This window comes from Corvus moneduloides, chromosome Z (genome assembly GCF_009650955.1).
Source record: "Corvus moneduloides isolate bCorMon1 chromosome Z, bCorMon1.pri, whole genome shotgun sequence".
Lineage (NCBI taxonomy): Eukaryota > Metazoa > Chordata > Aves > Passeriformes > Corvidae > Corvus > Corvus moneduloides.
In genome coordinates, this window is record NC_045511.1 from 66,836,725 (window position 1) to 66,849,118 (window position 12,394).

Here is a 12,394-nt window from a genome sequence, read left to right on the forward strand (position 1 = left end):
GCTGTATATTCTCTCTAATTCAGGGGTGCAGAGGGCATAGAGATGGTTTGGGAGTTGTGGCTCCAAGTGCCCATGTGGAAGAAATTCTGCTGTGCTCCTGTGCACCAGGCAGCTGTCAGCTAAGAACCCACTGGAGTAGACTGTGGAGGGTCTTCAGAGACTTACCCTATTCCTATCTCCCCAAAATAGCCGTCCACATTATTACTCAACAGACCAAAAGGGTTATTCATAACTACAATAACATTTTTTTAGAAAGATTGCTTTAATAACGACAGTAAGAACAGCAACTGCAATAATAATAATAATAATAATAATAATAATAATAATAGTAATAATACATTCTGGTTATAGTAGTGCAAAACCCAAAGAGAAATAGGAGAAAACACTTCACAGTTAAAACACTTCAGGCTACTAAAAAGAGGTGCGTTACCATTTTTTGGGGATGACGGGCATGTTTGCTCTTGATTTTGAGCTCCTAAAGTTGTTTACACCTGTCCTTATGGGAACAGTCCTATCTGAGGAAGATTTTGTGCTTGAAACCAGCCTTTGCCTCTTCACCCCAGTTCATTAGATCTGCCTGCATGGAAGAGGAAAACAAATGCAGGATTTGCATTGTTATGAGTGACGAGAAACATGTCCTTGGGGAAGGCAGGCCAAGATGTGATGTTGTTGTGAGTGGCAAGAGTCACACTGCAGTGAAGTGTTTGCTATATAATGAACAGCGTAAGGACAATCAGAGGCATAAGTGTGGTTTTCAGCCACAGAATTTTCTTTGGTACTGTGTTGTGCTTTGTTTTTTACAGGACTTGTTTATGGAGCTGGTGGAGTCAGGGCTGTGGTAACTGTTTTGAATAGAGCAGGGCAGGCATCTTTGGAAATACGGCTGAGATATTCTTCCATAGCTTGTTTTCCAGAAAACACCATTTCTGCCAGATGTTGGGGCAATTTGGCCTTATTTAGAACAACTGTGGCAGTCAGGAACTGTGGTGTAGCACACTGTCCTCCTCCTCAAGGAAATGCAGCTTGATCTAAATTTCCGCCCTCAGACTTGTCAGACATTTGTTATTGTTTGCTGCTTCTTAGATCCCTTTCCTGTTCTTTTTTGAAGCTATTGTATGACAGGTTTTTCTTGGCTGGTTGCTTTCTATTTACTATAAAGAAACCCATAGACAGATATCTGGGAACTAGTGTTCTTTGAAACCATTTGTAGAATTGCATTGGTGCTTCTTTTTGAAAACTAAGTCTAAGATAATTTAAATCACTTCTGAATTTTTATTTTTTAAAATAGAACTTGCTTTTGTAAACAGCAAACTATTTGAGTTCAGGTTATTCTGATCAATTTTAAATAAAAAGTCAGTTACATTTGCGTGGGGTAGGATGAAAGGAATTGCTTGAAAGATATGGTTTAAAAGACTTTTTAAAATCAGCTTTGCTTTTGCAGGCATAAAAACTGTTATTTTCTAAGTGGAAGTGGAAAACTGAAGGTTTGTTGTATCACACTATCTCTGTATAGTAGAGTTATAAAGGTTATAATAAACTTGGACATGAATTACACATTAGTGGGTTTGTGGAGGATGGGAAATTTACTAAATGTTTCTGAATGCGCTTTAATTTTTTCAGGGACAGGTGACTATACATGCAAAATTTGACAAAGACATTTACCTCCCAGAGGATGCTGAGTTTTACTTTGTTTATGATGGGTCCCTGAAGAGACACATAATGTTTGCTGAGCGAGCTAGTGACAACACTCTTCAGTCCATAGTTCCAGGTGAGCCTTAATTCCTGTTTATATTTTTCCACTCTTTGTTCTACCCCAGCCCCATTTCAAAGCTGGGTATAACTGGACAGCTTGGTATAACTGTTTGTCCTCTCTAATGGAGAAAATGCAGGGATTTAAATGATGGCCTTTAGTTTCCAGGCTGAGTTTGGCTGAGCGTAGGTGATCCTGCCTTCTGTAGCAATCTGTGCCAACACAGTATTGGATGTAGACAGCTTTACCTGACTTGTACCATTGGGTGTGCATTAAGTTCAGTCTTCAGGGATGGCATAATTTTTAATGTGAGTTGATTCTATGCCACAACTGTTTGCTTCTGGTCAACCTAACACCTGCAAAAGTCCTGGTTTTTTTGAGCCTGCCCTTGGTGCAGCTGATGCCTGGCCTGCAAGGCCCTCCTGCTTGTGATGCTCGGAGCTCTGCTGGAGCTGCACATGGTATGGAGATGTCTGGGAGACAGTTCCAGGGTGCGTCACTGCAAACAGGGGGACATATGTGCTGCCTCCCAGCTGGCTCCCTGCCTTGGGCTTGTCTCCCTCTTGGATGTAACATAAACCCTACTTGTCACCTTTATTGTGAGCTTTGTGACCTTTCCATTTGTGTGAATAGGAGGCTATAGACGTGAGGTACCTGTGCAATAGGATCTCCTTGTTTTCTCTTGTGTTCTAAAGGGGATTTAGAGTCTGAAAATAAGGGTAGAGTATAAAAAGGGAAAGTTCACTGCAGTTAGATAGCGGCTCCTTTGAACCCGTAAATGCTAAATGATTGTCATGAATTACAACTGGAGAAAATGCAATGCTAGGTTTGTTCCAAGTTGGTTTTAATTTTTTATTTAAGATCTCAGCATATTCTGTGATACTGTTAAATGGTTGCTTCTGGGCTAGGAACCAAAACAGAAGGCTACGGGCAACACTTAATCATGACAGAAGCCCTGAACAGATGAAAATACAATGTGAGGCTAAACTATATCCCTGCTGATGTTAGTGTTATTTTATGGTAGCCAAATTAAACGTAAGGGAATACAGAGCACTTTGAAAACAACTATTGTTGTGGTAAATACATCCTTCCTTCTGTAGTTACTAGAATGCACACGTACTTGTAGCTCTTCAGAGTATGTAGAAAAATTTAAATTTGTGCCCCATGGTTAACTCTCCAGTGAGAGGTACAGCTTGCACCTCTTTTAGATGTATGACATCTACCCTCCCTTAGATGTCAAAGGAGTAGGAGGGAAAGACAAAGTGCTGAAGAGGTTAAAGAGGCAAACTCCCTTGGACTTTGAGGGTCCCAGCTGTAAGTTACAGAGTTGATACAGCACTTAATCAAGTTTGCCAAGAGCCTGAAGTGTACTTTGCTTAAAAGCCTTTGGCCTGGGTAAATACAAAATTGGTTTTAATAAAGAGGTATTACTCAGAATTCAGGAACATCTAATTTTTCTTAATGCTTACCCAAGAATCCTCAATTCTTTCCACTGTGGTTGAAGAACCCTCACCTAAAAAGACTGGTTCTAGAATTAATTAACTTGGTATAATTGGGAGAACTATCAGTCCAATAGTCTAATCCAAGTTCATCTATAGAAATAGTTGGTGGATGTCCTATGATAAATAAGTGTAATGAAAGGGAAGAATAAAATAATTCTGAATGAGCAACCACAGGTCTTAGAGGTGGACAAGAATTAAAAATAACTAATGTATTTTTTGAACATAGATGATGTTAGTGATTAATTTACTGTATAATTACAGGCCATGGATACCAAGAAGCAGTTTCTGTGTCTGTGTTAATGTACATGGTGGGTTTCTCACCTGTGGTCCTCGGCAGCTGTCCCATCACTTACAGAGAGAATCTGTCATGCAAGTTGTCTCAATTTCTGGTCGACCACGCAGAATGTGTCACCACCAGTAGTCACAAGCTGTTGCTGGATAAGTTTGGGCTAAGGATGAAAGATCTGCAGTCACTGGATAATGACTTGATGATGGCCGTTGCTTATGAAAAGTTGCCTTCAACCTGGAACATCCTTGGAAGCTGCCCAGAAGGTGGTAGAATTTTATTTGAAGTTAGAAAACTTTTAACAGTGGTTTAGTACACAGTTCAGAGCACAGTATCTCACTGTTTTATCCAGTTTCTCAATTCTTGTGCTTTATTTTGTGGTTAATATGAAAAATTGTTCAAGTGTGAGAGGGGTAATCAGAGATTTGGCTTGTGCCCTGAGAGTTAAAAGGGATAATGCTGGTTATTGTAACTCTGTCTCCCTAGAAGGTTTTTCTGCCTTGACTCACTGTGAATGCAGCTCTTTATCCGTAAATAGAGTTGTCTGTTTAAAAAAAGCAAGAACTGTAGCATGAAGCTTTGCAGCCATGATTCTAACCAAGTGAGATATTTTATCTCCAGAGAAAAAGGTGGTAGTCAAAGAAGAATATGTTACTGTAGGCATTCTGATGTGCAGAGTAAATATAATTTTTGTGACTGTTCTGTCAGTGTTTATCCTTTTTTTATGACTATGGTCATTCTTTGTGGAAAATATCATTAAACAAATTTCTTTGTGGCTTTTTTTAGTTGTAGAGGAAGTGGAATGAAGATATGTGTGAAACTTTACATTAGGGTATGCTACTGAAAATCGTCGTAACAAAATCAGGTGATATTTTCCCAGTTTCAGGTTTCATTGCAAACAAAAAACTTAGGGTTTGGCAAAGAGTATATTTTTTTTGCAGAGTCAGCTGCTTTATAGCTGAGGGTAGAAACTGTGTTATACTTGACGGCTTCACATGTTTTTCATTCAAAATTTGGTAGTTTTGGCCGTTTTCCTTTTAGTACTTTAAATTGCTAAAAACCAGAAGACCGGCAGTTTCCATGTGAGCCAAACTGAAAGAGATTCATGCAAGCTTTTGGGAAATAAAAACACATCACTTAAGCCCATTTCTTTGGGTAAGGGCTTTTTTCATGTCTTAAATCATTCTAATTCTTAGTGACAGATAACTTAAAATTTGAATAATGTTTTTTATCTGTCTGTTGTAAACAACCCCTTTAACAGATGTTAAAACAAATACCAAGTCTCTTTCAAATACTGGCTAGACAGGAGAGGAAAAAAAAAAGCCCATTACTTGTTTCATTTTGATATTTAGTAAATATTTGTTCACGTTACTCAACTTCTGGGAAAACTGTTGGATTTTAGCAATGGGGAACTTGTATCAAAGCCTGAAGAAATCAGCTGTAGTTTTGTTCACTGGCTTATCTAAGCTTTTCACTAGCTGAAACCCAACCCAGAAGCATCAGCAGGATGTCAGTGGTACTGGGAGATGCCTGGGCTAGCCAGCTGGGTACCTGCTTGCTTGAAACATGGGGAAAGGTTATCCTGGGTGTATTGAGGGTCCAGAGAGTCAGAGATCATCTCAGCCAATATCAGAGTAAGCTCTGCCAGGACAACTGCTATCCACAGAGCAAAATTCTTTAATTTTTAGTTGTGCTAATAGTTAATTTTCAGGTATACTGCAACATTTATATGGAAAAAGGGTATGTTGCTCTTGCAAGACTTTTATAGATCTTGTATTTTTGGTTCTATGTATTTTTCATACATTTTTCACTTTTCAGATTAAAGTACTATACATAAACAAAATTTCAACACAGCAGAAAAGCTGAGATGTGTGCCACCATTGCCATACAGAGTCTCTGAACATTTGAAGTGTTAGACAAGCATGTCTTCAGCATACTGGGGCTCCCTCATGGGCACTGTTGCACCTGTGGGAGTGACATCTCCCTTTGTACAACAGATGCTGCTCTTAAGTGAAGCCAGGGTCTTTTGCCTTGTTTCTGAATAAACAAAACGAATTCCTGGGGCCTGGTAGCAATGCTCATTTACAGTGGGATCTGTCAGTGCCCTCCTGCTTGGGCAGTGCTTGGAGCCACCCTCGATGAATGGGGGGCTCCTGAAAGCTTTCTGGACAGCTTTTCCTTCAGCCCAAGGGAGGTTAGTCCTTCCCTTTGTCTCTGTCTGAGGTTCAGGCTTGGGCTGGGCCTGGTATCTATTTTGCTCTCTGCTAGGTAGTTTGTATAATTTTTCTTTAACTTCTGTATCCTTTCTCTCTCCTTTCTGAAAGTATAGTTTTGATCCTCTCTCCTGACTATGAGAAGCACTGATTAGAATTGCTTCCTTGTGCTGTCTCCATCACTGTGTTTTTGTCCCCAAAGCCAAGAAAGCCAAAACTGAGGGTTGTCTGTGGCTGAGGGAGCCCTGTGGATGCAGGGGAGGGAGAGGGAGGGAGAAGGGGGAGGACTGAGACGGGAGAGCCTCAGATCTCTCAGCTCATGAGAAGAGGAGGAGAAAGTCTTCATCAACGCTCAATCATCTTCAACCATGAGGCGATTAAGTGTTGTCCCTGTACTCTTCTACATGGTCTAAAAGATCAAAATTGGTGAGAAACAGAATGTAGATGTTTATGAGTGCTTAGAAAGAGAATGAGAACTTCTTTCCCTACTTGCTGTCCCTACAACTCCTTGTATCAAAGGTCAGAGGTGTCTTGACACTTGACATTGTCAGGATGTTCTTTTTAATATAAATGTTGCAAAAGATGGGTGCTGTTGTCCATCACTACTTAGAATGTTATGCTTGTGCAATTCTGTCAGTTTTAGAGCTGCTGGGCTATTTTTATTGGAAAAAAGCACTTTTGAGTGACATGTTGCTGGAAAAAATTATTGCACCATCTGGTGGTTTTTGACCTCATTCATTTTTATGCGGATTTAGACACGTAAGGTTGATGGAAAGATAGAAGAATGCTTTATTCATAGAAATTTTGGTATTTAGGGTAATGTATAAGAAGGATTGGGTAAAGAGGGCCCAGAGATTGTCTAGGGAGCATTGCAAATAATTCAGGAATTTAGTGTAGCCTCACAGGTCAGGAGTTATTGGCTGCATTATAGAAAGTTCAACAAAAGAAACAAGAAAGCATGAACCTTTCGGTAATGCTCACTTGTAATAGATGCGAGCTGCTCACTCTCATAGAGTGGTCAGGTGTTGAGATCAGCAGCTTGCTGCTAGAGAAAACTAGGGACTCAACAAAGGTGCTATGCTTAGACATTTATTTGTTGGTGGGTTTCAGGAAAGGGGAAGGAGGGGTGGAGAGGAAGGAGAGGGAGAAGCTGATTTTCTTGTTTATTGCACCTTGATAGAGAATATTTTCCTTCTGAACTGGATTATTCAATCTGTGGAGAGAATCAGTATTAAATAATAAGCTAAATAAATTGTTAGTGCTGCCAAAAAAAGAGAAGAGAATCTCTGTGGAAAGATTCCACAGTTTTTTTGTTTACCAAAAAAAGAAAAAAAAAAAGGAAAAGATGCAAAGAAGGGAGGAAAGAAAAACTAAAAAAAAAGAGAAAAAGAGAGAAAGGAGAAATTAATCGGAATGAGAAAAATGCTTCCAAGTAACTCTTTCTTAGCACCATCAGGTTATGGCAGCCTTCCAATACTGGCAGTCCCAAGAACCATGAGACATAGGTTCAGCATCTTCCCCACAAATTTTTGTCCTTGACACACTCAGGTTTACATTTCTCAGCTGTCAGAGGGTGAATTGGAGCACAGGAGGACACTTTGCAAGCAGTGCACTTTATTGACAAGAAGCTGAGGGCATCTCAGTTTTTGGTTGTTTTAGGGGCACTGCCAAGTGTGTGAGTTCACATTGTCTGGGATAATTAACTGTGCTGGTAATCGAACAAGAACAGTTGCTGACAGCTTTGCCACTATTAACAGTTATTTTCAAGAGGAAGGCTGCTCGTTTAGGTTTTGGCTATTAATAGAAGCAATAACACTACAGCCTGAATTAAGAAAATTAATTGTGGAAGGGAACAGTGTTTAGTTCCCTTTTGTGAACAAGGAGATTTTCTATTTTATTTCATAAATGCATAGTAATTGTTTTCTAGGGTTAGGTCTTATGGAATGAACTGAGCTACCCAACCTTGCTGCTTTATAGTCTGCCTTTGGGGGATGCTTTTCTATTTTCTGTGGCACTTTTTACTTTATAGCCCTTGCCCTACCATTTTCTTCATAATTTATGTTACTCCTTTCACCTGGTATTACACATATGCCTTCTAAAGTGCACAAGCTCAAACCTGACTGATGCAATGTCAGGGTTTGATGTAAATTAAAGAAAATTCTGTCTTCTCTTCAGTTGGAATTTTAGATTACTTTTTTTCCCCATGGAAGGAAATGGAGAGGAGTGCAAAGTCCCTGTTGTCCTTCACAGAATTAGAAAAAACATTGGGAGCAGTGGATAACTGTGTCTAGGTTGGGTGAGATTTGTGAGGAGAGGTAATTGTATTTTGGTCAGAGAGTTCAGGGTGTTAGAGAAACAGATAAATCTTTGCCCCAGCAGCAGTTTGTCCTTTTGGAAGCTGTGTCTGGCAGAGGGAGGAGGATGCTAGCCTGTACATTGTAAAGCAGATGAGTGTCTTCCAGTGCCTGCTGTTGACCCAGAAACCTGCATGGGGCAAGATATTGTCAAACACTCTTCAACCTATGAGTTGCCAGCACGTGTGTGATTCTCATCTCCTGGTCAGTGGTAATAAGAGCAGAGAGAAGGCATTTGAGATCCCTTTGACCATGAAGGGGCTTTTTGGGAAAAGCACGGAGCACTTGGAGATACGCAGAGTGACAGGAGAGCGAGTCCTATGAGAGATAGAGGAGATAAAGTTTCCTATTGAAGGCAGTGTTTAAGTAGTGGGGTTCAGGAGCCACTCTGCTGCTGAAGAGACCAGATGTGGAGCTGTGGTCTGACCCAGACCTTGGTGCTGGGCTGGAGATCCCTGCTCTTCTGGCTGAAAGGGTGTCCCACCTGGTATTGAGTACTAGGGTGGTGCTCAAAAAACAAGTGTCTTACACCAGATACCTCGAGGGAGTGTTTGGCTGCAGTACTAAAGAATGAGGAATATCCCTCCTGCTAACAGATGCCATCTCCTGTAGTGTTTTGCATCATAGTTGGGGTCACCCTATCAGTAGAGTCAGCTGCAGCTTCACCTGAGGTGTTAAGTGTGGCACCATGCACAGCTTTTAATGCATGGGGCTGGTGGATGGGAGCCTTTTCTAACCCTCCTGCTGCTAGAACTGCTGGAGCAGGACACCCTTTGCAATGGACCTTTACCTTCCCTCATGTTCTTTTCTTCTGTAGGATTGATGCCAGCCTCCGGGAATTGGTTCATGTAGGTATGCTCTCAGGTGATCTGTCACATACCTGACTTCATGCATTGCAGCCTTATGCCCCTTCACAAAACCACTAGTGTGGGTTTTTGCAGCAGTGGGGTGCACTGAAGACAGTTTTATAAACAATCTCATACCTAATGGAAAAATGAAAAAATTAGCAGTACTGCGTAAAAGTATGAGGCCAGGAAAAAATTGAATTTGTCAGCCAGTTTTGATGTCTCCCCCTGCTTTTCAAGTCCCAGATCTTGAGGTGTTTAGTCTCCTTCCAGGAAACGAATGAAATTCAGAGCCCAGAAAGGACTTAGTCATTTCTGTAAGAGAGAAATACTTGGTTTTAGTTTATTTTTTTGAATATAGGAAGGGATTCAGGTGCAAGGAAGAACAAAAGGATTTTTTTAATGTTTGAAACAGACTGTTTGGCTCAGCTCTGTGTAACCCAAACAGAATGTTTTGGCTGGAGAACCGGGATGCAATGCAAAACAAAGTCTTGATAGTGCATATAATTTACGGCACCACCTGCCTTGCAGCAGCTATCTGAATCAGCCAGCAGTGTGTCCTTCAAATCGTAAGAACAGTTTGGTTTGTGCATCGATAGGAAATGGCATTTTGTACCATTTAAATTAAATTATATTTTATACCATTTAAATATGAATATGTTGAAGAAGCCTTGTGTTTCCCTTTTTTTCCTTATTTTGTTCCAGCTTGCCACAGAATGCAGTTAAATTATGTTGGGTTTTTTCCACAATATGGGGGGTGTGTGTATGTTTGTTTCTGGGTAGTTTTCTTTCTGTTGTGGTTTTTTTTTGTGGTTCCCCCCTCCCTGCCCTTATGCCACATTTGAATTCTTCCCCAAGGGAATGGGAAAATAAAGTGAAATGTGTAGGAAAATGCCATTTGTTCTGTCACAGTGAGGAAGTATAAGAGAAGGTGGTAAAAGAAGAGAATTGAAACTAGAAATTGTTCTTAAGGGATGAAATTGCTAACCCCCTGTTGTTTCAGAACGTTCCCATCTTTTAATGTAAATCTTTTCTTTATGGGCAGATCTGTTTAAAAAGCTTATTATCAGTCATCATGTCTTTTTTTTTTTTTTTTTTTTTTATATTGCTGATTCTGGAATAGAACAACAGCAGATTTTGGATGTAAATGTCGGTGGAGGTGACCTGGTCCTACCCTCCACTTGGAGCAAGTCTAGCTTGAAAATTGTGTCAGGTTGCTAAGGATCAGATTTTGAACACCTCTGTGGACAGAGAGTTTGTAACCTCTCTGGGCCACCTGTCCCAGTGCTTCACCATCCTTGTGGTGAAAAAGACAGATCCTTGTACGGAAGAGCATACTTACCTTTCCATTTATCCTTCTGAGTAGACAGTTCGAATTTCAGATTTTACTATCATGAAGGTATTAGTAATTGCCTTATGTCACCAGGTTCTGTTCAGTCCAGGGCAAGCCATGTGGGATTAGTAAGAAGGCAGTACCCCAGCAAACGCATCCTCTAGAGAGGTGAAGGAGAGGGAGGAATGTGAGTGCTGTTTCTGATTAAGTGCATCAGGGCTGAAACCAGACAGTCAACCTGCTGGGTGGTTCAGCTACCATGTGCATTGAAGCTGACCGTGAACAAATTTAGCATAAGGTTAGATGAAGGTTGTTAGGTTAGGCAGATAAAGATCGGTTACTAGAATATTTGTGGTGAGATAGTAGAAGTTATTGTTTTAGATGGTGGTTTCAGAAGACAAAGATTAATTACTGTTATTTTTAAAAATAGGTTTTTTTGTAGCAGACCTATAACGAACTGCATTGTTTGTAATATTTGGCTGCCAGAAGAGTAACTTTATTTGCTGCAGTGTCAGAGCAGAGAGAAGGCTATTCCACATCAGGGAAAGCTTCCTAAGGGCTCCCTATTTGGACTTCCCTGAGTGGGAAAGTCCTAATCTTATCATCCTCAGAGCAAGCTTATCTGGCTTTTTTTTGGCATTGTTGCAGTATACATTGAAACCCCATGGCCACAGGCCAATGTTCAGAGCAAAGTTTGCCTTTTTGTTTCAATGCTTTTAGTCTGAGGATTGGGGTTGCATCTACTTGGATGTTTAGTGTGTTTAATATTGATTGATGTATTTGCATGTGTTTTAATTAGATTAATTTGTCTGCTGTCTCATTACTAACACTGTATATAGAAAAAATGTTCTAGCTGGAAGCATCTGAAGAACATAACTTGATGTCTAAAGTGAGACTTCAGCAGAATTTCAGTATTCCAGATCAAGGAGCAAGTCTGAAAACTTTTTTTTTTTTCCCTGTGAATGCATAATGTTGGTTCAGGGTCTACATTTTGGACCATATAATTTCCTGGGTATTTAAACTTGAACTCCCTGGTGTACATATAAACACTTAAGACAAGGTGCTCTGCTGGGGTCCAGACTGGTGGCACAGCCTTGAGTCTGCTGAAGTCCTTGTGTGGGAGACTCTGTGAGGTACAGAAATAGCACTGAGGCCAGTGCTATCTATTCAAAGTGTAGATGATGTTATCAATCTCTATTCAGAAATATAGCTAGGGAGAGGGAAGATACTGGCACACATTTTCATACTGTGTCTGAATTGCTAGGTCGTTCTCCAAGCAAGTGAGAGATCTGGGCTTTGAGAATTGTTTTTCACTTCTGATGACAGTATAATGAGAAAGGCATCCACGTCTAAACAGCTGAGACTTGTCCTAGATGATTGTTGCATTGTAGTCAGTCTGCTGTTTTCTTGGTCTTCTGCCCTGCAGCCCCTGGTTTTCCCTCTGCACCATGCCCTATTTTCAATTACTCTGCAATGGAGTGAACAGCATATGCTTCCACCAGATGAGTGTTCGGAGGAAATTTTAAGCTGTGTGTGTCCAAATCCCATCTGGCTGAGAGGGAAATTGTACTGAGGTCTCTCAGATTTTGGGAAGCCTTAACCTTTGTTATTTAAATGTTCCTTCGTAGAAGAAGGTCTCATATCCAAGCAGACCAAGGTGCTTGATGAGAAGTGCTTGATTGGGCTTTGAAACTGAGAGTTTCAGTCAGATCTTTTGGGCTGAGTTGTTCAAGGCCAGGTTAGATGGCGCTTTGAGAAACCTCCTATAGTGGAAGCTGTCCCTGTCCATGGCAGGGTCTTTGTACTAGATGGTCTTTGAAGTTTCCTTCTGACCCAGGCCTTTCTGTGGGTCCATGTTGCTTATGATTCCATGTAGCAAAGCGTCTGCAAATACTTGAGTAGGATTCAGCGAATGTAAAAGTTGCATGTACTTAAAGACTTTGAAACATACATGCTGTCTTGTTCCATGGATGTCTAAACACTATAGTTCGTATTAATATTGGTAACTAAAATGTAGAAATGATCATTGTTTCCAAAGACTGAAATTAGAAACACTTTGTAGACCTTGGAGGAAAAGACCCCATAATTTATTACTTTTCTCTGTGGCCCTG

The 12,394-nt window shown here is 40.5% G+C and overlaps 1 protein-coding gene across 5 annotated transcripts in view; it reads left to right on the forward strand.

Annotated features, from left to right (window-relative positions):
• ARHGEF28 (Rho guanine nucleotide exchange factor 28) overlaps positions 1-12,394 on the forward strand; it is a 117,863-nt gene that overhangs the window by 19,548 nt on the left and 85,921 nt on the right. For all 5 annotated transcript variants that reach the window (XM_032096682.1, XM_032096684.1, XM_032096683.1 and 2 more), the window contains exons 4-5: positions 1,621-1,768; positions 3,514-3,804. In XM_032096682.1, the coding sequence (XP_031952573.1) occupies positions 1,621-1,768; positions 3,514-3,804 (439 nt within the window). The remainder of the gene's footprint in view (positions 1-1,620; positions 1,769-3,513; positions 3,805-12,394) is intronic.